The sequence below is a fragment of the Pelophylax lessonae genome, assembly GCF_965119305.1.
Source record: "Pelophylax lessonae genome assembly, chromosome: 1".
Taxonomy (NCBI): domain Eukaryota; kingdom Metazoa; phylum Chordata; class Amphibia; order Anura; family Ranidae; genus Pelophylax; species Pelophylax lessonae.
The window spans coordinates 668,950,672-668,975,060 of record NC_138768.1 but is presented as its reverse complement, the minus strand read 5'-3'; the positions used below and the strand labels follow the sequence as shown (position 1 = coordinate 668,975,060).

The window sequence follows — 24,389 nt, the reverse complement described above, 5'->3', positions numbered from 1 at the left end:
TGGAAGAATGGTCAAACATTATCATAGACACACTCCTAAACCTTGTGGACATCCTTCCCAGAAGAGTTGAAGCTGTTATAGCTGCAAAGGGTGGGCCAACTCAATATTGAACCCTACGGAGGAAGACTGGGATGTCATTGAAGTTCATGTGATTGTAAAATCAGGTGTCCCAATACTTTTGGTAATAGTGTATGTACGAAACTAATATAGATATCCACTTTACTGCATCTCAATGGAGAAGAAATAAAAACAGGGCTACTACCAGATAGGAGTATTATCTGCACAGAAATATCTGCAGAGTATGAGCATTCCAATACAGTTGTATTCTGGTTCCATAAGCATCTATTTTTCATTTCTTGGCTCTTGCGGGATGCTATTATATGTCTTCTGACAGCTGGCTCTCTCATTTTACTGGCAGCAAAGATCTGCAATGCACACTACCATCTGTCACATTTACACCCAAGCATTCCATATTCACCTTCAGATTGTGGCTTGTGTTATCAATGATTGTAAATAAGGCCCAATTTTGCATGACTCTGTCTATTTTAGTATGGGCAGTTGTGTTCATTATGCACTTTGGCAGATCTGATGTTATAACATGCCCCTTACTTTCAGGCATGGATGGGCATGTGGCCTACTGCTCTTACTCCAGGAATGTATTGTTCGGGCTAATCGCCATGCCCTAACACTGTGAGGAGGGTAGAAGGTCATTAACTCAGCGTAAGCTTCAATACAGGTCAACATGGTGCTCACACATGACTAGACTCAGAGCTGTGACAGGGCTTACAATTGAACAGATGTACATGGTAGCAGAGGTAAGGCAGGTATCAGTGGGTGGGTGTATTTTATAGTAAAAAATCCTTTTTTAGATAATGCAGTTAAGTGTAAAGCCCCCACCTGTTTATTTTTTACTGTCTATGACCTTTTGGTGAGAAATGCCCTCCTAGACAGCTGATACAAGAACATGTATCCCCATTGAGAAATTTCCCCTCACCTCCTGGTCTTATTGTTTTGAAGTCCCTGTCACTTCCTATCTCTGTTATCACTGGTCACCAGGCCAAATACAAAGGGTAAATCTTACCAATATGGACACAGAGAGCTATAAAAATATGACCAATTCTAACCCTTTCCTACTCTATCCAAAGCTAATAATGTATTGTTTGATCTATACATACAACATACAGTATCTCACAAAAGTGAGTACACCCCTCACATTTTTGTAAATATTTTATTGTATCTTTTCATGTGACAACACTGAAGAAATGACACTTACTGTAGCTACAATGTAAAGTAGTGAGTGTACATCTTGTATAACACTTTAAATTTGCGGTCCTCTCAAAATAACTCAACACAGACATTAATGTCTAAACCGCTGGCAACAAAAATTAGTGCACCCCCTAAGTAAAAAAGTCCAAATTGGGCCCAAAGTGTCCCAATGATGTGTGGCCATCATTATTTTCCAGCACTACCTTAACCCTCTTGGACATGGAGTTCACCAAAGTTTCACAGGTTACCATTGGAGTTCTCTTCCACTCCTCCATGACGACATCATGAAGCTGATGAATGTTAGAGACCTTGCGCTCCTCCACCTTCCATTTGAGGATGCCCCACAGATGCTCAATAGGGTTTAGGTCTGGAGACATGCTTGACCAGTCCATCACCTATACTCTCAGCTTCTTTAGCAAGACAGTTATTGTCTTGGAGGTGTGTTTTTGGGTTGTTATCATGTTGGAATGCTGCCCTGCGGCCCAGTTTCCAAAGGGAGGAGACCATGCTCTGCTTCAGTATGTCACAGCCCATTTTGGCATTCATGGTTCCCTCAAAGAACTGTAGCTCCCTAGTGGCGACAGCACTCGTGAAGCCCCAGACCATGACACTCCCACCACCATGCTTGACTGTAGGTAATGCCCCATACACACGTGCAGATTATCTGCAGACTTTTGTCTGCAGACTTACCAAAACCATATAATATGAGGTCAAACCTAAACACTTTCAATTTGTATGCAATCCGGCAGGCCCTTGCACTACATAGAAAAGGTAAGTCTGCAGACAAAAGTCTGCAGATAATCTGCACGTGTGTATGGGGCATAAGACACACTTGTCTTTGTACTCCTCTCCTGGTTGCCGCCACACATGCTTGACACCATCTGAGCCAAATAAGTTTATCTTGGTTTCATCAGACCACATGACATGGTTCCAGTAATCCATGTCCTTAGTCTGCTTGTCTTCAGCAAACTGTTTGCGGGCTTTTTTGTGCATCATCTTTAGAAGGCTTCCTTCTGGGACGACAGCCATGCAGACCAATCTGATGCAGTATGCAGCGTTAGGTTTGAGCACTGACAGGCTGACCCCACCCCTTCAACCTCAGCACTCATACGTCTATTTCCCAAAGACAACCTCTGGATATGACGCTGAGCACGTACACTTAACTACTTTGGTCGACCATGGCGAGGCCTGTCCTGAGTGAACCTGTCCTGTTAAACCGTCGTATGGTCTTGGCCACCATTCTGCAGCTCAGTTTCAGGATCTTGGCAATCTTCTTATAGCCTTGACCATCTTTATGTAGAGCAACCATTCTTTTGTTTAGATCCTCAGAGAGTTCTTTGCCGTGAGGTGCCATGTTGAGCTTCCAGTGACCAGTATGAGAGAGTGAAACCAATAACACAAATTTAACACACCTGCTCCCCATTCACACCTGAGACCTTGTAACACTAACAAGTCACATGACACCGAGGAGGGAAAATGATAATTGGGCCCAATTTGGATATTTGCACTTAGGGGTGTACTCACTTTTGTTGCCAGTGGTTTAGACATTAATGGCTGTGTATGGAGTTATTTTGAGGGGACCGCAAATTTACACTGTTATACAAGCTGTACACTCACTACTTTACATTAGCATAGTGTAATTATTCACTGTTGTCACATGAAAAGATATAATAAAATATTTACAAAAATGTGAGGGTTGTACTCTCTTTCGTGAGATACTGTATATAGTTGTATAACAGGGATGTACAGGCACTCCTAACATTTTATGTTTGATGGCATTTAAGACCTTGCTCCATAAACCAAGCTTTGCATGTTTTCAAGTCATTTTTTTATATATGTCGGCATGAACTTCATGCAAATAACAAGGTCAGCAATGGAAAAGTTCGAGAGTTTTCTGTTGAAACTGAACTCCGGGATTAGCAAATATTATAAAGTACAAACGTTGTGTATATTTTTTCTTTAGTCTTGGTATGCTTTGTGTGTTTCTTTCATATCTGTGCAGTAATTCAGTGTAAAACTTTGCCTCTGTGCAGGAGCTTCTTTTAATAAAGACCTGTCACTGGTGCCCTCGCTCCCGGGGAAGAGTGACTGGTCTTGTCTCTGCCCTCTCTGCAAACAGCCTGTAGTGGGTGGAGCTTCTTCCCCCTCCCACAGCTTTGCTGTCTGAACAAGCTATGTACAACAAAGAGATGTCACTGCTACTTTTACTGGGTTTGCAAAGGCATTGGTGCACACAAAGTTGACCTGTATCCTTTGTGGCTACTGAGGAATCTATTTAAATAAAAGTCTTGGTGCCCGGAGTTCAGCTTTAAGTGCTTTCAGAAATGAAAACATATGGTAAGGCGACTCTACGATCTTACTAAAAAAATACACTAAACTTTTAGAATCCTTCTCCTTTACAAAAGTTTCTGTTATGTACGTGACGTTTTGGCTTGATGAAACCAGCTTGTGCTCTGTTTGCGTGTGTTTTTAATCTTGTATGAATCTCATGGGAACAGTCATCTGGAGACTTCAGCTTCTCTTACGGATAAACGCATAGTTCATCCTCCCAAGTGCTTCCCCTGTAGCAGAGAGCCTAAGTTCTCATCAATGCAGCCAGAGAACAGCAATGCGAGTGCTGTATGTTCATCTCTGTGTATTCGTTGCTTTTTCTTAACAAGCAACACAAAAGCAATTCAATTAAAACCGTACGAATTGTGCCTTTTTATTTGTTATACGTCCTATCCTCTCTCAAGATTCTGGTTTCCATTACAGAAGGCTGAACCAGGGTGGGATCAGGAGGTTATTTTACAGTGCTGGCATAACTATAGTAAACTGGCTTGCGATATTTTCTTTTAAAAAATGATGGAATGCTTGCAAGAACCAAGTCAGCTTTTGTGCTTTTTGTTCCAAGTTGCTTTGTTCCATATCCACTAACTAATCCAACCCTCTTTTTCAGACAAGGACCTTTGTCATCAATACGAGCTGTAATTAAGAGAAGTAAGTACTTTTTCTTCCTGCTTATTGCATTGCATCTGTTTTAGAGCTGGTTCACACTACCACTACCAGAAAGTCGCCCCGTGACTTGAAGAGACTTGTTTAGAGACTTGTTTAGAGACTTGTTTAGAGACTTGTTTAGAGACTTGTTTAGAGACTTGTTTAGAGACTTGTTTAGAGACTTGTTTAGAGACTTGTTTAGAGACTTGTGCACTACTTTGAAGAGACAGGCGACTTTGTCTGTGGGGAATGCCTGGCTAATCTCTTTCTTCTTCCTGGAAAGTCTGATAACAAGTCGTGTCAATTAAGATAAGGAGGCAACTCCCATTGAAGTATATGGGACAGTTGGATCACAGGTCGCCTCAAAGTAGTACAGGACCCGTTTCTGAAGTCGGAGCAACTTCAGTAGTGCCAATTAAGACACGGCACTGATTGATTAACATTGCTTTTGTTATGTCAAGCTACCTGGGGCAACACAAGTTGCCTCACAAGTCGCGCTAGTGTGAATGGGCTCTTAGCCAAAAAAGATTTATTTGTGTATTTATATTGTGTTTTTGGATGACATGACCTTACAGGCTAAGTTCGCCTTTAGAACATGCTACACTTATATTAATGGTGCAATAATATGTTCCACCTCGTCCTCCCCTTGACCCCCTTCCCATGTGACAGCGGGCAGGGGATCCTCTCCCCTGCAGCTTTCACATTTAAATTCAGTGCAGTTGCATGGGACATCGCCTGCACAGCTGCATCTTTCATTCACAGGCATCTGTGAATCAATAAACTACAAGTACCATCTGCCACCATGCCAGGCAGCTTGTAGTTCTCAATGGACTATGAGCATGCTGATCAGTCCATTCACTCTCCAGTTTTCTACCCGAAAGCCAATATAGTGGTACCAACAAAGTTGGTGGGAGAGTGTGCAGGAGCCTGACCTTGCAGCCATGATCCACTAATCGCAGATGCAATGCTTTGCAGGCTTCTGTAGGAAAGAATAATAAATGCATACTTTTTTACTGCAAAAATATGTCCATTTAGTATTTTTTCCTAAGACATCCTTTAAGAAAGTCAGGCTGAGATTTATTTGCCATAGACCCAAAGACTGTTTTTGCCCCTTTATTTCAAAACGTCATACTTATTAAAGCTACTCTGACCCTTCTGAAAATAAATGAAACAAGTGCCTGCAAAAGAACAGTCTCACTTCTCACTCTTCTGAACTTAAGCTTCTGCTACCTTAGAGATCTTCTCCTTAAACAGCCAAATGCCCGTTTCCCCCTCTGTGCTCTGTGGGTTTTTTCCTATGTCACCATAGGAAAGAGTATTGACATAGGGGGTTAGTGGAATGAACCACAGTGCACAGCAGAAAGCCAGGCATCCAACATACCTGGAGGTATGTCGGATACTAAAGATTGTAAGGCCGTAGTAGAGAGCATGGGCAGAAGGACAGGAATTAAACTGTGTTAAACAGGTGCTTTTTATCTTTTGCAGAAGTGGGTCATTTTAAGGGATACTAAACTCTATAGGCTATGCCTCCAAAAAAACAAAACAAAAGACTTTCCTGTTGTCTCTACAGTTAGCGGCTCAGCATTGATATCCCCAAAACTCACTAAAGTTCGCTATACATGGAAAAAAAAACAATTCATTTACTTTTTTTTTTTTTTTTAATATGGGCTGCTTAAGTCTCCTGAGACCAGCAGTAAATGTCAGTAGAGCTTTATATCTCACACCCTATATATACATCTATGGGGCTTGTAGATACAGGAGTACCTAGGCACCATCAAATACTATTGTACTGCTAATTTCAGGAGGAGTTCTAGGCAAAAGGATACATGGAAAAAGATTTCTCAGGGTATTGCTTAGGCACAATTAACACTTGTAAATGTTCCTTATAATATGTCATTTCACGTTTTAAGCTCACCTAAAATCCTAGCTCCAAACTGTCCCTTTTTTTTGGAACCAAATCTCTCTGTCCCTTTTTCTACCTCATTGGTCCCTCTTTTTGGTCTGATGTACTGATCCCTATAACAAAATGCACTAACACTACCAAAAGTGTTTTACTACACTAAACTTATTACTAAATCTATAAACTGTTGCATCTGCTCTGTTAATTTGGAAAGGCATTAAAAGGAATAGAAATGGTTGTAAAATGCAAATGTGGCTTCAATTGTTCATTCTTTTATTTTATTCTTCATGATCTGCATAAATTGGGGAGTGGCAGGGGCATGGGCTTATACTTTGTGCTAAAAGATGTCCCTCTTTCTCAGAAATTTGAGGGCTAAAATGTTCAAGCCCACCCCAATGCATATCTAAAGGGAAACACTAACTGAACATAAATGTTTTAGCTTTGGACAGAGTGAGGAAGTTTTAGAACCTCAAACAATGCACAAGGAGACTATAGGGGCAGTGGTTGTTGGCTGTCACCCCTCTACTCTACTAATTGTTGCACACAGAGCTCACTCTGTGAACAGAACGGAGCGGCTTCAGAATAGGCAAGTATACACTTTTCTTTTACAGGGTATGTAGAATAGTCTTAGAATGGGGGTGGGAGTAGATTTAGTCTTAGTTAGAATTTGACTGGAATTACAATTTAAAGAGTTAAATGTCCAATAAATAAATGAAGAACACTTTGCCATGGCTACAGCAACGCACTGAAGCAGCGTCTTGGGTGCTAAAGATGTCCCTCTTTCTCAGAAAGCGGAGAGCTAAAATGTTCAAGTTCACCCCAACGCATATCTAAAGGGAAACTGTAAATGAACATAAATGTTTTAGCTTTGGACAGAGTGAGGAAGTTTTAGAACCTCAAACAACAGAAAGGGATAGCTCAAAAAAGACTAACTAAAGCAAAAAATTCCCTTAAAGTGGAATTCCAATCAAATTGTAAGGCTAAATCTACTCTTACTTCCATTCTAAGAATATTCTATCTACCCTGTTAAAGAAAAGATGTCTGTCTATAGTCTGCCTATTCTGAAGCCAGTCCGGTCACATGACCTGGTCCAAGCGCCAGCTTCAGTGTAGAGGAGAGGCAGAGTGACAACAGCCGTAGAGTCTGGGTGAAGATGTCACCCATAAGCTTACTATAGGGGCAGTGGTTGTTGGCTGTCTCCCCTCTATGCAGAATGTTGCGCACAGCGCTCTCTATGTGAACAGAACGGAGCAGATTCAGAATAGGCAAGTATACACTTTTCTTTTACAGGGTATATAGAGTAGTCTTGGAATGGGGGTGGTAGTAGATTTAGCCTTAGTTAAAATTTGATGGGAATTGCAGTTTAAAGGGTTAGTTGTCCAATAAATAAACAAAGAATATTTTGCCATGGCTACAGCAACTCACTGAAGCAGGGTCTTGGGAAAATCCTGCTAGTACACAAATAACAAAGAAAAGGAGAGGGCGGGTGCCACTATTTAAGTGTATATTTTATTGAGATAGATGATAAAAAAATGCATTAAAATGCACTTACTCTGGTAAAATGACAATCTGCATATCAAACAGCCTGGGTATAGCAGGTCTTCAGTCATGGATGGAAGAGGGAGCCGGTACAGTGCAGCGCCTATGTATAAGAAGCGGCCGGAGATTGCAAATTGGAGCAGGAAAGCAGGCAGGTAGATGTTCTGCAGACGGTTGGAAACCTTTGGCACTCTGCTCATCGCTCCACTCATTTCATGCATTTATCATTTGTCTCAATAAATCTGCACTTAGATGGTGGTGCCCCCTCTCTCTCTTTTCTTATTATTATTCTCTTTTTTGTGGCAAGTTTTTATTGGTGTTTTGGGTCTCCGCCTTGGGGATCCTCCCTAACTTTTCATTATTGTTATCATGACAAGAAGTCAGGAGAAAATCTCCAATAATGGCTCTAAAACCTTAGCTATCCACTATCCAGAACTAAAAAAACAGGTCTGCCCTTTACCCTAGGCTCACACTTTTTTTTTTTTTTTCTTTTTATATTATACAGAATTTAGCACAGACAGGAAAAGAACCAGCAATTGTGGCAGGAGGAATGGTTAAGCTTGTCATTGAAATGTTGCATCAGGATTTAGTAATTGCAACGATTGGGCCATTTGCATACAGATGTAGTAATTTACTGGCTGTGAAGGCATCACTGCGTTACAGATCTTTTTACTGATCTATAGCTGGTGACCGCCTCATCCCATCAGATGTCACTAACTGAAACATCTGTTTTGGATTGACATTTTGTTATGTTTATTTTTGATGTTTTAGTTACTTAAAAGGATAAAACTTGAAGATTAAAAAAAAAATACTGTGCATCCCCCTTCACCCCTTTAGAAATCATATGCGCTATACTGGCGCAAGTGCACTGCCTTCTTTCACATCAATGGAAAGCTTGTCTCTCGGCCTGTCAGGCTTTGGACAGTACAGTTGCGGGTGAGTATATGGAATGGTCAAACCCCTGGGGGAAGGTATGCAAAGGATAAGTACATTTATCTTTTACTACTTCAGGGGCTTTTACACTAACCTGCAACATGTCTGAAGTACCAAAGAATCTTTCTGTCTGAGTACCTTAGCGGAGAAAGATTTTTATCAAGACGCAATAACTAAGCACTCCCAAAGTCTAGTCATAGCTTTAGCCTCCTGTCTGTAGTTTGTTAGGATCATCTAACCGAGAGCACTAATTTTCCAGTGACAAAATCTTCGAATGACTACACCCTCTTTCTGCACGGCCCTGAAAATTCTATATACATAAATTGCATGGGAGGAAGCTTGAATTCACATGTGGATTTACTTGTTATGGAAATGTTGCATCAGCGTTTGTATGCTTTGGTAATTGCAATACTTGCATGAGTTTATTAAATGAGGCTGTGCACTAACCTATAACAAACAGTAAGATTTCTCATTTTACCAAAAGAGACTGACATAGCATTCAATGTTGTGGGTAACTGCAGTCTCTAGTCACATCCCCTTGGCTTTTATATTAAAACTGGGTTTGCGTTTAATGTAGTTCACTCACATCAGAAAATCACTTCTATGTGTGTCAGTCATTTTATTAAGCTGGCTACACACTGCTCAGGTTTGGGTCACTTCATGGTGGCTCAGCTGATATTTGAGCAGTATATGATCCTATTGGCAATGCTACATTCAACAAAAGTCGATCGTTAAATCCACATTTGTCAAAGGAGCCAGGCAAAAATTGTCAGCTGAACCGCATCTGTATCCATTCAGATGCGGGCACTGTGTTAGGTACTTTGACAGCCAACAGCACCAGCTGTCAGAATACAATAGCCTGGCATGGGTTATTCATCCATTCACTCTTTTAAGATCGAGGAATCTATTGCATTTCCTTCAATTAGGCCACAGGCTTTTCTGTTCTTCATAAGTCAAATGTCAAAATATGCATATGTGTACCATGAACTGCATACCCTCATTACAGAGTATAGATTTGCATTGACAGAGGAGAACACTGGAGTATCTGCTAGAAATGTCAGTAAAGCCCACAGTTTGCATCTGGCAGCGCCAATACTAAAGTTGGTTATTTCCAGCAATGTTGCCCCATACGCACTCTTACGCCACACATCTTGGAGCATCAATATCTCTTGTGTGGTAGGTTTGTGGTAACTGCTGCAGAACCCTGCACTAGCATTGCTTAGTAGAGCAATCGCTCCATTTTTTCTTTTTTGCTTAGTCCGCTGTGTGTACCTGCCTTAATTAAGTTTACAAATCTTTTTATATACCTCCTAAGCTTTATTTTTGCTGTTTTCTTTTTTTTTTTTTTTTATTACGTGTGAATAAGATACTCTACAGGTATACCAGATTCAATTTTTTTTTTATCAAAGTAAATTTCAATAGGAAAATCTGCATGCATGTAATATTTTACATTTATTGGTTTATTTACATTTATTGGTTTATTTTGCAGCTTCCAGAACTACTGCACAGAGTGAACAGCAAAGAGATAGAAGGTATTAATGTCAATCATGTCCTTTTTTTTTTTTTCCGTCTACAAATCATAAGGTACATCCCGGGTAAGGCTCATCCCGCAATGCTAAATGGTGACTCATGTGGATGCAATTCAATAAATAAATCTTGCAGACATGGTCAAGAGTTTCTGTGGCTGTTTGGCCAAATATAAGAATGTGGAACATGTGTGATCTAAATGACTTTAACGATGGAATGATTATTACTGCCAGACATAGCAGTTGCAGCATTTTCTCTACAATTTATAGAGAATGATGTGGAAAACATCCAGTGAGCTGCATGGTTTTGTAGGGGAAGACACCTTATTAATGAGGTCAGAAGAGAATGGGCAGACTTGTTCGAAATGGTAGGAAACCCACAAATGCTGAAATAACCCCCCCCCCCCCCCCCCGTACAGTGGTGTGCAGAAGGGCATCTGTGAGCATTCATCTTGTCACACATTAAAGAGGATGAACTATAGCATCAGAAAACTGTGGCAGATTGCACTTCTGTCAGCTAAGCTTAGGAAATTCAACTGCGTATTACAGAACTGAAGAACATATGCATTGTTGAAGTCATGCAGTGAACAATTCAGGCAGTTCTGAAGGTGGGGGGACATGTTGGTCCTACCTAGTAGATCTAACTGTCTAACTACTCAGTCTATCTAACAAAATGGCATGAAACAACTCTGCATAACTTACTTGGATCAGACTGAAAATATAGTATTATATGTTTCTGTCATTGTAATCAGTATGAATGTTAGACATTTTCTGTCTTAATAACATTTTTTTTCTTTCTCGACCTTTGACCAAAACAGAAATTCTTAAACTTTGCTTTAAACTGCTGCCTACAGAAGAATTGGACACTGGAAAAAAATGTAGGCCAGCCCAGGATAACCATTCCTACAATCAGTGTGGTAGTTTTTTGCCAGTGTCCTAGGAGGATAGATGTCTTTTCTTTTCTTTAACTCTCCTGATGATCTAGAAAATGTGTTCTCTGTTGTGTCCTCCTAGGGATGAGCAAAATTACTTGCCAGTGGTCTGAACTAATAATAAAGCAAAAATTTAATTGTAGATTTTCGTGTTTTTTAAATATATTTGCAAACAAAGGCAATCCATGTAAAGTAAGCTGTGCCAGCTGATCGCAAATAATTGGGTTTATTTGGAACTATGGCAATAACTCCCAACCACTGCCAGGTAGATTAATGTATTTTAGGTATTTTAAAATAGAATTATTATGCAGAGTTTTACCTCAGTTTTCTCTTACTGCAGACGTCCTGAGATCACCATTGTTGCTGCTGAGCCAATTGGTCCTGGATCCTGGTTTCATGGTGGTCCAGCAGGCGGACTAGGGTTTCCTCCTCCACCCCCACCTCAGTGGAGACCCAGTGATTCCCATCATCCGGAGGTCAGTAGTAGTTAATATTTTTTTCTCTTTTATAATTTGTATTTTTATTTTTTTTAAATTTGGTTTAATCAAAAATAAATAATCTAGAACATGAATGAGCATGTAAGGTGTTTACAAAAATGAGATTGTAATATTGTTGACATTAAGCACAAACTAGGTTAGTGTTTTACAATGCACATTCCAATTGGTAGTCTTTAAAGCAAATTGTGTATTAGGTGAAGTTCACACTTGCCCATTCTCTGCATCCGCGTTGGATCACTTTGTGGCTAATCCGCTGCTGCCAGGCATTCAGGAGGCGATCCTGCTGCCTCCTGAATGCCAGTTTTTTTTTTTTTTTCACGAAGGTCAATATACAATGGGACTTATGCTGCAACCACAAACCAAGTGTTTGGTTTGCGGTTATGGCGCATTTCTGTTGACTTCAATGGTTTGAGTTTGCCAGACAGGGTGCCACCTGTCAACTTGATATACACATTTAAATGTGCTGTGACACAAAGCTTTAGGTAGGTGGTAAAAATGCAGCTCAATTGCCTGTTTTTACTGCTGCCTGTGTGAAAGCCACCCAAATTTACATGTAGTTTAGGTTTGGGTATATTCAATATTGAAAAATATTTAATTATGTGTTTAATTTAGGTACCATTTTTGCATCAGGGCAGCGTTTGAAGCTGCTTTCTTCTGCCTGCAATGTAACCATTGCTTTCTTTTTGTGAAGCAGCCTCCATCCTATGAGCAGGTCATAAAAGAAATCAACCAAGTCCAAGTTACACCCAATGCTAATGTTGAGCCCAGGCGGACAACGACGTGTGCTACACAGACCGACTTTCCTTTGGAGGATGATCGCCCTGGGCCCGTCAATAATGTAATTCATCAGCCTGTTCTCTGTGATCAAGCCACAATCACAGGTAGGTTTAAAATAATTGTACATTAAACAGCAAAAACTTCTACATTGCACAGCACATAATATATTAAGTTTATAAAATAGGGTGCCTTGACTTTCCCTTAAAGCTGTGTCAAATCTCTCTTCAAATGACATGTGGTGCACACATGTACATGTACAGTTAGAAACACATTTTTTAAGGAACCTTTTTCCTACACTTTTTTATACATCCTTATTAAAAGGTCGCTAATCACAAAAACAGGTTTCTCCCCCTGAAATTACCATTCGGGTTGAAACATACGGGTGTTGATTTACTAAACATGGAGAGTGCAAAATCTGGCACAGCTCTGCAAAGAAACCAATCAGCTTCCAGGATTTATTGTCAAAGCTGAAGTTAGAAGCTGATTGTCTACCATGCACAGTTACACCAGATTTTGCACTCTCCAGTTTTAGTAAATCAACCCTACACCTTCAACTTGGCTTCACTAAAACAGGATTTGTCTTCATGTGAATAGAAGTTCAGGGCGGTCAACAACATCCATATATGAACCATAAACTGGACCTATCATTAAAATTGACAATTCTCTTGAACCAGTAAGACATATGTTTGGATTGCCAAATAAAATTATAATTGATTAAATAGGATATATATTTTGTGCCTGGATAAAAACTTCTGCTCCTAGCAAAGGCAGATAAGATCACACAGACTGTGATTACTACCAGTCTCCCAGCCTGGGCAAACTATATCACATGGTTTCTAGCTACCGATCCTTATTGTTTTTAGTCAGTGGTAAGGCAAAAGGCTGCTTCATTTACATTGATTATTAAAAACACATGAGGATTTAATACATTACACGCTTTGCTTTTATTGCTTACATTATTGTAAATCTCTCATGAAAAAAACTAGCTCCGGTGCGTATATTTACATATACTCTGCCACACAAATCCCTGCCCGTCACCTTACAGTACAGCAGTTGGAGCTTGATTATAAAGTTGCCCCAGCTCTGTGTTATTGGGATGGGGAGCAATGCCATTCAATATGAAACTGGCAGTTACTTAGCAAGGGTATCAGGAGGGATCTGAGTGGGGGTAAAGGTAAATAAAGGCACTAGGACAAAAGTGCCTGGGACAGGGTGAGGGAATGGTTATGTTTTTTGTTTCCTGAACATTTACTTAAAGCTGAACTAAAAAAAAAGTTAAACAGGCAAAGATGAAATGCATGTAAAGGAACAGTTTTACTTGCAATTTATATCTCTGTCCATCCCGTTCTAAGATTTACACTTCTGCCGCACCTGTTTGGCAGGGCAAAAGACCTGATTTTTCTTTGGTAACACAGGTCTTGTCCCTCCTTAACCAGTGGTTGAAAAGAGAAGCAGCTGTTTGATGAGCTCATCAAAAGGTCACCCTGTTTTGTCATCAAGTTACCATATCTCTAGTTAGCATTTGAGCACTGTCTGGTGCTTTGTGCTGCTCCTCCATTTCACTGTCTGAGCCCTACTGTACAGTGTATTGCCCCACCAAATCAAATTTAGATTCTTGCACTACATTTGAAAATTGTTTATTGATGTAGTAATGAATATAGAGCTGGAAGATTTTGTGTCTTTTATATCTGCCTGGAGTTGAGATTTAAAGTGTAAGTCCACCATAAAACGAAAATCCCTGCATCTATAGACCTCCAGGATCTAACACAAACCTATCTAGCCCTGTAAAGAAGAAATCAGTATACATAACTTTTTTGAAGCTGATCTGATCCTGTCTCCAGTGGTTGGATGTGTCCTCTGCACCTGACTGCACAGCGAAGCTGCGGCTGACAGCTCAGCATGGGATCGGGTCAGATCGGCTTCAAAAAGTATGTTTACTAATTTCTTCTTTACAGGGCTAGATAGGTTAGTGTTAGATGGTGAAGGTCTATAGATGTAGGGATTGAGTTATTTTATTAGAGGTACTTCTAGAGCGCCGTCAATTTACACAGCACTTTACATATGTATTGTACATTCACATTAGTCCCTGCCTTCATGAAGCTTACAATCTAAGGCCCCCTAACTCACATTCCTTGATACACATTATAGGGCCAGTTTGAACACGAGCCACTTAATCTACCAGCATGTCTTTGGAGTGTTGGGGGACACCTGATTACTCAAAGGAAACCCACATAGGCACAGGGAGACCTTCCATCTCCATGCAGGTGGTGTCCTGGTTGGGATTCAAGCCGATGACCCTAGTGCTGATAATGGAACAACAAAAAAAGGAAAAATCAGACTAGATTAGCCAGATAAAGAGTACACAACCATATAAAAAAAAGATGTTTTTATTGTACAATTAATTTAAAATATAATGCAAAAATATGTAGGTTTACACTTTAAAGGAGATGTACAGCCAAAGCTCATTTGGCTGTACATCTCCTATGGATCACAGAAGTGCAGTTTATTCTGCACTCCTGTGACCATTTTCAGCAGAGAGCGGGCTGAAGTCCGCTCTCTGCTGACGTCACAGAAGTCAGTCTAGGCACTGCGTCATCACAACAGTGGAAGTTGGGATCTGCCAGGTGCTTGGACCAACGCCCGGCTCAGCCTCTCAGCAAGCCGCTCCGCCCCCTCCACAGCCCAGTGCTCCAATGAGCAAGGAGGAGCAGAGAGCTGCTAACTGACAGCAGCTCTCTGCTCACCGAGCTGTCAGAACCAAGCAATCATCTGTGTTTGATCGCTCGGTTCTCAGTGTGGAGGCGCTGGGGGACAGATGCAGCATTGGACTGATGCTGCATCCACCTAGGTAAGTAAAAATCTAAAAAAAAAAAAAGAATCCCATACATCTCTTCTAAAAACCAATGTGTTTTGGTTTGCTCATTAGCTGAGCCAACTACAAGTGATAGTAGGTAAGTAGCATTGCATGCAATATAGATATATCAAATGTCAATGTGTTTTGCTAGAAGTAGCTTAATCAGGATGCATGAAAATAACACAGTAGTTGTCTAAGGATTAGAACTAAACCGGCATTAACATGATCCCTTGGGCAGGAACTGGAGCATAGAGAGGCACCAAAAGTGCTGCTAGGCGGAAAGTGTTAACCAGTTAGCCATTGTGCTGCCCGTTATGATTTCTACTTAACAAGTGAAAGTAACATATGAGTTACACAAAAGCAATGGACCCTTTCTATTGTCCTGTCAAGCAAAACTAGCTATTGATATTCTATTTTCACAGATATTTCATCAAATGTAAAAATTAACCCTTTGTTTACATACTGTTCATATGCATCTTTGTATCCAACATGCCTTTGTACGCTTTTTTTTTTTTTTTTGGTAAAACATTTTATAGACAGATATTAAAGACACACATGAATGCAGATATTTATTTAATAAATTGATTTTTACATTTTTAAAAACTGACCGCCCCAGTGGGAGCTGCTGTACTAACAGTCGAATATTAGTACAGCGATCTCTCCTGTATTTCTATTGTGTTCTGACAGGGGGACAGACCCTCTGTCAGAACACTCCAGTCAGTGCTTTCAGCCATTGGCTGGAGGTGGATCTGTTCGCGTCTCGTCTGAACAAAAAGGTAGAGCGGTTTGTGGCCAGGGCTCGAGACCCTCTGGCCAACGCCACAGACGCGTTGGTGATGCCTTTCTTCCGATACAGCTCTTGTCAAGGTTCCTCCGCAGGTTGGCGATGGAACAGGTGCCGGAGATTCTGGTGGCCCCAGACTTGCCTCGCCGGTCTTGGTACGCAGACCTGGTAGAGATGGTCGTCGAGCCTCCCTGGTGGCTGCCTCTGAGAGAGGATCTGCTGTCTCGAGGGCCGATCTTCCATCCTGCTTTACGGTCGCTGGCTTTAATGGCGTGGCTGTTGAAGGCCAGGTGTTGAGAGACAGAGGCCTCTCTGATTCTGGCATTCCTACCTTGTTAAGAGCTAGGAAGGCTACTTCCAGGAAGATTTATCATCATACTTGGAAGATGTATATTGCCTGGTGTGAGTCACAAAAGTTGCATCCTCGCTTGTTTTTGGTGGCGAGGGTCTTAACCTTCTTGCAGAAGAGAGTTGAGCAATGCTTGGCTTTAGGTACAATTAAAGGTCAGGTGTCGGCCTTAGCCATTTACTTCTAACGTCCCCTGGCGTCTAATTCCTTGAGCCGCACCTTTATTCCAGGGGTGCGTCAACTGGCTCTGCCGAGGAGATCCCCTTTTGCCACTGTGGGACCGGCATTCTACTAGAGCGCTGAGTGCCTCTTGGGCTTTTCGCCATCAGGCTTCTGTTGCTCAGGTGTGTAGACCGTCGACTTGGTCGTCTGTGCACACTTTTACCAAATTCTACAAGGTTGATTTGTTGGCATCCTCAGATGCTTCCTTTGGCCGCAAGATTTTGCAGGCTGCTGTTTGATAAAGAGACTTGGTTTTCTTTTTATGGGGGTGAAATTTTTGCGGATATGCTCTGTTGGTTTGGGTTAATTTTTTTTTTTTTTTTGTCGCCCAGTTTGCTACGTGTTTTAGCCTTGGATGTACGTTAACAGTTGGTTGCGTTTTCCCACCCCTCATGCCTACACTGCTTTGGGACGTCCCAATAGTGAAGAAGCATTGAGAGCTGCGTCTGCAAAAGGACGATAGAGAAAATTGGATTTTTGTAAGAACTTACCGTAAAATCCTTTTCTCTGAGTCCTTTGACAGACGCAGCTCCCATCCCTCTAAAATGGGGTTGGTTCTGTCTTCTTTCACTGCTTGCTACGAAACTGATTTGAGAGCACAGTGTGTCTGGGGTTATGTCGAGAGGGACAGCCCCTATAGGCGTATCGAGTGAAAAGTTTTCACTGCCTAGTCTACTCATGTAGATGGCACATAACCCAATAGTGAAGAAGCATTGAGAGCTGCGTCTGTCAAAGGACTCAGAGAAAAGGATTTTACGGTAAGTTCTTACAGTTTTTATCTTGTTGTTTTTGGCTGGAGTTTTGCTTTAAAATATATGTCAAAAGCAGCAGGCCATTTTTTACTGAAAATACTTTGATGTGTGCACAATTATCATGAATATTTTTACTATTTTTTAGTGCAAAGAACAGAAAGGCCAGAGAGACCCCGACAACCATTACCATTTGTGAAAAACAATGTTCAGGACAGTGGTCACCAGATAGCAATCAGTAACACTGCTGGGACCAGCACCCGGCATGAAGACACAAATGTCCCAAATATCATCAGATATCCAGTGCCAAGACCAAGGACAAAACCAAATCTTAAGCCTGTAGGAAACCATAACCTGAGTATCTTTCAAGGAAACAGTGAGTTCTTCCAGGCCACAGTTGAGGGAGAACTGCCATCCAGTCAGTCTTGTCCAGGATTTGATGACAACTTCCTAGGGGAATTATTTGAAGTGAACAATATGAGCCATGAAAGAAGCCAAAACAGTATTACGGCACGAATTAAAGCCTTTGAGTCTCAAGGTGAAACTACCGAACATCCTCGAAGACCAGAAATTGCTCCACGCTCCATTAACACTAGAAGCGGTGTTCCTGGTAAGCCTTCTGTAGCTCCCAAACCATTTTCTAATCGGACATCTGGAGAATGGGAACCAGGGAAAGACAACAAACCAAAATGCACACCAAGAGAAGGGCTTGTTCCAACCAGTCTGTCAGATTCTGGTGGTGTGACCAAACCAGAGCTGCCAAAGAAACCAAAGTCAAGCGTTGTAAAAAGCAGCAGTGACATCACAGATGTTCTCCTTGGAACATCTGTGTCTGGAATTAACAGTAAAGAGTCTGACAGGATTATCCCAGTTCCTGCCCCAAGGCCTATGTTACCGAAAAAAACATTGCAGAATGATAACTCGGTACCAGTAGGAGCCAAACCATTGATTTCTGCTCCGAAATTCTCTATAGCAACTCAAGCCAAAGCATTTAATGCAGTGGAAACTCCTGGAACCCGAGTACCTGCACAGGTCACACAAAGCAAGTCAGTGGGTGAATTGGACCTGATCAGCTTTGATGACGAAGTTTTACCTCCTGTGTTACCAAGTCCAGAAGTTAATAATAATTCCAGTGCAAATCCTGGTAAGCGCTGATACACGTGTGCTTTTTTTCTTTAATTCCTCTGTTTTTAATTGTTTTTATATGGCCTAGACAGCCTAAAAGCAGTTATGTTTCTGTGCCTTTTACTGATGGCTATTTTTTTTTAACAACTCTTCAATTCTGGCAAAACAAGAGGATTGCTGAACATTGCAACATTTGATTTTCCCAAAAATGTGTTTTATTTTGCCAGATCCATTCCAGCTGTTTTCCAAGGATGGGACTGAGAAGGAGCAGCCAGGTCCTCCTGTTATATTAAGAAAACCTACAGTCATCCGGATCTCCGGCAAACTAGGCAAATGTAAGCAGCACAATCATACCATAGCACAAGCATTTCTTTTTTAGGTCACTATGGATCTTGTTTTATTATCATCTAAAAAAAAAAGAACTTTGTTACAGCAGCCTGATTCTCTCGCTTTTAAACTTTTTCTGAAGAATGAACTGTTTCATGAAATTCTCTGCTGGATAAGACACAGACACAGATAAGGCACTTAAGACACAGATAAGACACTTAAGAATCTATGAATAAGGCCCAGAGTTTTAGAACAGAAACAGAATTATGACAAGGCAGGATCTAATTAAAAGGTTAAAGCAAGCATAAAGCCTACAGTAATCACAAAATATTATTTATTTGGAACCTTGGATTTATAAAATGTACAGATCTATATGCAGTCATGAGTTGCTCTGTTTGCTCTTGATGGCATTGTACTTTCAGCTGAAAACTCACTACCTGTCTGACAAAGGACTGTGTGGACAGGTGTAACTGGAGAAAAACATCCTGGGTCCCTTCTGTTGGGATTCCCAACCCTGTTATAGATAGACATTAGCAAGCATCACACTACTTGCAGTAATGGAAATAAATCTGCTGGCTTGCATAGATCCTAGGTTATCTACCGTATTAAAGCCCAACTCCAGGAATTGTTTTAATTCCCCCTTGCCGTGGGACTGTGCTTACACTGCAAGGATTAAATGCTCATTTAGTCTAGGGGAGACTAGGAACAATTTAACTTGCCCGATCCTCTTCTCCCCTGGTAGATACTGCTCCCCCACGCTCCAGCGGTGGACCCCTGCAGCCCATATAAATGACTGCATAGTCATGGCTAAGTCCAAATACAGCCAAAACATTTCCTTTTTGATAAAAATGGCAAGGGTTAGAACCTCTGTCAGTTTTTTTTTCCGGCTGTACTCCTATTGCTGGGATTTTCTGTCACTTCCTGTCAGATCTCTGCATTTACCCATACTTTAGGGCTTCTTGGTGTTTCATTAATTCATTATAATTCTTTATATTTCATGTAAGCATTTGGATATCATTTGTTGTATCCTGAAGTAAGCATTTATTTCTGGTTTCTTATGTTGACTAGTCTTTATGAAAGATCACAGTGTCATCCTGTGTTCACAGCATGTGAGGAACTTCAGGTTCCCCCACCACTTCCTGCTGAAAAACCAGTTGGTCTTTACAATAAATCTGCTGCAAGAGCACGGCCTGCGGTAAGAAAAGTGAGTACTGTATCAATTTGCATTATCTGCTGTTTGCCAGTTATATACTATGTGTATATACACAGTGGTTCCAGAAAGTATTCACAGCACTTTACTTTTTCCACATTTTGTTATGTTTCAGCCTTATTCCAAAATGGATTAAATACATTTTTTTCCTCAAAATTCTACAAACAATGCTCCATAATGACAACGAGAAAGAAGTTTGTTTGAAATCCTTGCAAGTTTATTAAAAATAAAAAAAAATCACATATGCATAAGTATTTACATCCTTTGCTATGACTCTCAAAATTGAGCTCAGGTACATCCTGTTTCCACTGATCATTTCTACAACTTGACTGAAGTCCACCTGTGGTAAAATTCAGTTGGTTGGACATGATTTGAAAAGACACACAACTGTCTATATAATGTTCCACAGTTACCAGTGCATTTCACAGCACAAAACGAACCATGAAGTCCAAGGAATTGTCTGTAGACCTTTGAGACAGGATTGTATTGAGGCACAGATCTGAGGAAGGGTACAGAAAAATGTCTGCGTTATTGAAGGTCCCATTGAGGATAGTGGGTTTCGTTATACTTAAATGGAAGAATTTTGAAACCACCAGGACTCTTCCTAGAGCGGGCCGCCTGGCAAAAACTTTAAGCGATCATGGGAGAAGGGTCTTAGTCAGGGAGGTGACCAAGTACTCGATGGTCATCCTGACAGCGCTCCAGCTTTTTTCTGTGGAGAAAGGAGAAACTTCCAGAAGAACAACCGTCTCTGCAGCTCTCCACCACTAAGACCTGTATGGTATAGTGGCCAGACGGAAGCCGCTCCTCAGTAGAAGGCACATGACAGCCCACCTAGAGTTTGCCAAAAGGCACTAGAAGGACTCCGACTATGAGAAACAAAATTCCCTGGTCTAATTACACAAAGATTGAACTCTTTGGCCTTAATGGCAAGCAACATGTCTGGAGGAAACCAGGCATTGCTCTTCACTTGGCCAATAGCATCCCTACAGTGAAGCATGGTGGTAGCAGCATCATACTGTGGGGATTTTTTTCAGCGGCAGGAACTGGGAGACTAGTCCAGAGATGAGTGCAGCATTGTACAGAGACATCCTTGATGAAAAGCTGCTTCAGAGTAGGGATGATTGAAGGGTTCGGGTCGACCATCGGTTCGACCCGAACATTGACTGTTCGAAATTCGGCCGAATTCCGAACTTTTTGCGGAAAAAGTTCGGAATTCGGCAACCAGAACCGACCAAAATGCAATGGGAGAGGAACTGGGCTTTAAAAGCCTGTGATTGGACCAGAAACATCAGTAAAAGCCAATTGAGGGGGCAGGAGGATGCTAGGAATATGATTGGAGTGACTAGGGGGTCCAGAGGCCAATCAGTAGTGAATACGCCCCCCAGTATATAACATAGCCCCGCCAAATCTCTAGCACTGTAATACAGGGGCTGTGGAAGAGAGTGGAAGCAGTTCTGTTACTCCTGCTGCAAAAGTGTCATTTAGCAATTATTAGTGTGAGGAAAGGGATATCTAGTGTAGTTAGGGTACTATATACCACTATAGTTAGATTCAATAATCTAGTTTCTGTAAGGAAAATGTTAAGTGTCAGGGTGACCGTAGTGTAGTGTAGGGTGAACTGACTCTGACTGCTATGCCAGGGTGACCAAACTCTTCCATGTCAGGGTGACCGCCATAAGAAAAAGATAATTTTTCTTAGAATTTTTAGTAGAGCAGGGATGGGGCTCCGCTCCTTGTATGCTAGGGTGACCGAATTCATCCATGTCAGGGTGACTGCCATAAGAAAAAGATTGTTTGTCTTAGAATTTTTAGTAGAGCAGGGATGTGGCTCCGCTCCTGTCACACCTAGGCGTTTTTGTTTCAGGCGTTTATTGGGCTTTTCTGTGGACGTCTTTGGAGGCAGGCATGACATCTGAACTTCTGTGTAGGGGTATATATATATATATATATATATATATATATATATATATACACACATAGTTGTGAAAGTAGCGGAACCCCATCCATGCGCTAATGAAATTATTTGCAGGGATGTGGCTCCGCTCCTATCACACCTATATTTGTGTATGTGTATATATACATATATATGTGTGTATATATACCCCTATACAGAAGTTCAGATGTTATGCCTGCCTCCAAAGACGCCCAAAAAATGCCCAAAAAAACGCCTGCAACAACACACCTGGGCGTTTTTGTTGCAGGCGTTTAGTGGGCATTTTTTGGGCGTCTTTGGAGGCAGGCATAACATCTTAACTTCTGTATAGGGGTATATACACACACACACACACACACACACACACACACACACACACACACACACACACACACACACACACACACACACACACACACACACATATATATATATATATATATATATATATATATATATATATATATGTGTGTGTGTATATATATATATATATATATATATATATATATATATATATATATATATATATACACACATATAGGTGTGATAGGAGCGGAGCCACATCCCTGCAAATAATTTCATTAGCGCATGGATGGTGTTCCGCTACTTTCACACCTATATGTGTGTGTGTGTGTGTATATATACATATATGTGTGTGTGTATATATACCCCTATACAGAAGTTCGGATGTCATGCCTGCCTCCAAAGACGCCCAAAAAATGCCCAATAAACGCCTGCAACAAAAACGCCCAGGTGTGTTGTTGCAGGCGTTTTTTTGGGCGTCTTTGGAGGCAGGCATAACATCTGAACTTCTGTATAGGGGTATATATACACATACTCACATATAGGTGTGATAGGAGCGGAGCCACATCCCTGCGCTAATAAAAATTCGAAGAAAAATGATATTTTTTTTCTGGTTCTGGACATGCTACAGAGCTGAAACTTCACAGGTACAATTTTTAGACCCCCCAGACACTAAATCCAAAGAAATCTCTTTTTATTTTTTCAATAATTTTTTCAATAATTGGCTCTCTATCAAAAACGACAATTTTTAAGAACTTCTTTTTGTGTGCTTAATAGTCCCTGGGGCATGACCCAGAACCATAGGCACTTTTTAGGGGCATTTATTGGGTTTTAGGGCTTCAAAATTGTGTTTTTTGATTACCGAAGTTCGCGTCCCATTGATTTCAATGGGGTTCTGAAATCCGGACCCAAACTTTCGGGAAGTTCGGGTGTTCTGGTCGAACCAAACTTTTCAAAAGTTCAATCATCTCTACTTCAGAGTGCTCTGGACCTCAGACTGCGGGGAAGGTTCGTCTTTCAGCAGGACAAAAAGCCTAAGCACACAGCCAAGATAACAAAGGAATGGCTACGGGACAACTCTGTGAATGTCCTTGAATGGCCCAGTCAAATCCTAGACTTGAACCTGATTGAACATCTCTGGAAAGGTCCAGAAAATGGCTGTGCACAGACGCTCCCCATCCAACCTGATAGAGCTTGAGAGCTTCTGCAAAGAAGAATAGGAGAAACTGCCCAAAAATAGGTGTGTCAAGCTTGTAGCATCATACTAAAAAAAGACTTGATGCTGTAATTGGTGCCAAAGGTGCTTCAACAAAGTATTGAGCAAAGGCTGTGAATACTTACTTTAGTTTTTTTTTTAAATTTGCAGAGATTTCAACAAACTTCTTTTACATTGTCATTATGGGGTATTGTTTGTAATTCCCGTTTCGGAATAAGGTTGTAACGTAACAAAATGTGTAAAAAGTGAAGTGCTGTGAATACTTTCCGGATGCACTGTATATATTTACAGAAAAAAACAAAACTATGTGCATGAATTTCAGACTATGACTAGATATCTGGTGATGCTTCCCCTCCTTATTCAATAGTATTATTTTTTATGGCCGTTCTTTACATTTGTGTTTAAAATTTATGCACAGGCTGTATTTGATGTACATAAACCCCTATAGCCCAGCATGAAGAAAAGAAAATGTAAATCCCAAATGAATGACATGTAGTTTGCCAAAGCATAAACTGCCTTTTTAAATAAAATACTTGTTTTTACCTTTTTTATCCTTTGTTGCGTTCCAGTGCTACTAATCTCCTGCAGCCACTGCTTGTTTATTGCATGCATGACAGAGATCGCTGCATGGCATTTTTCAGGATGATCCTGATGGTGACAACAGTGGACCATACCTCCAAAATGTGTGTTAAAATTGCCACTTGTAGTTCATCAGAAGCTTATGGGACAGGGGGATAATATATGTTATGTGCACAGTTGGGAAGCAGGGACAAAGCATTGTTCCCCTTTAACAGGAAGAGCCTGAGCAAGGACTTCCATGGCAGGATTTCCAGGTACTGTCTGTTTTATTGGTAAGCTGCAGACTTTCACATGTTGAAAAGTGACCCAACATGTTAAAGCTTACAGTACATGACATTTTAAGAAATAGGTTTACTTATGCTATAAATTTAAATGTGGTGGTCACTGAA

General features: G+C 40.9%; 1 protein-coding gene across 3 annotated transcripts in view; it reads left to right on the top strand.

The window, feature by feature from the left end:
- The window catches only part of SH3D19 (SH3 domain containing 19), a 153,619-nt gene that overhangs the window by 94,216 nt on the left and 35,014 nt on the right, over window positions 1–24,389 (top strand). The window contains exons 3-9 of one of the 3 annotated variants that reach the window (XM_082258100.1): window positions 4,205–4,245; window positions 10,104–10,146; window positions 11,413–11,548; window positions 12,264–12,450; window positions 17,453–18,448; window positions 18,657–18,764; window positions 19,863–19,960. In XM_082258100.1, coding sequence (XP_082114226.1) covers window positions 4,205–4,245; window positions 10,104–10,146; window positions 11,413–11,548; window positions 12,264–12,450; window positions 17,453–18,448; window positions 18,657–18,764; window positions 19,863–19,960 — 1,609 coding nt within the window. Of the gene's footprint in view, window positions 1–4,204; window positions 4,246–10,103; window positions 10,147–11,412; window positions 11,549–12,260; window positions 12,451–17,452; window positions 18,449–18,656; window positions 18,765–19,862; window positions 19,961–24,389 lie in introns of all 3 variants that reach the window. The other 2 variants (XM_082258101.1, XM_082258099.1) reach the window with 2 other exon arrangements.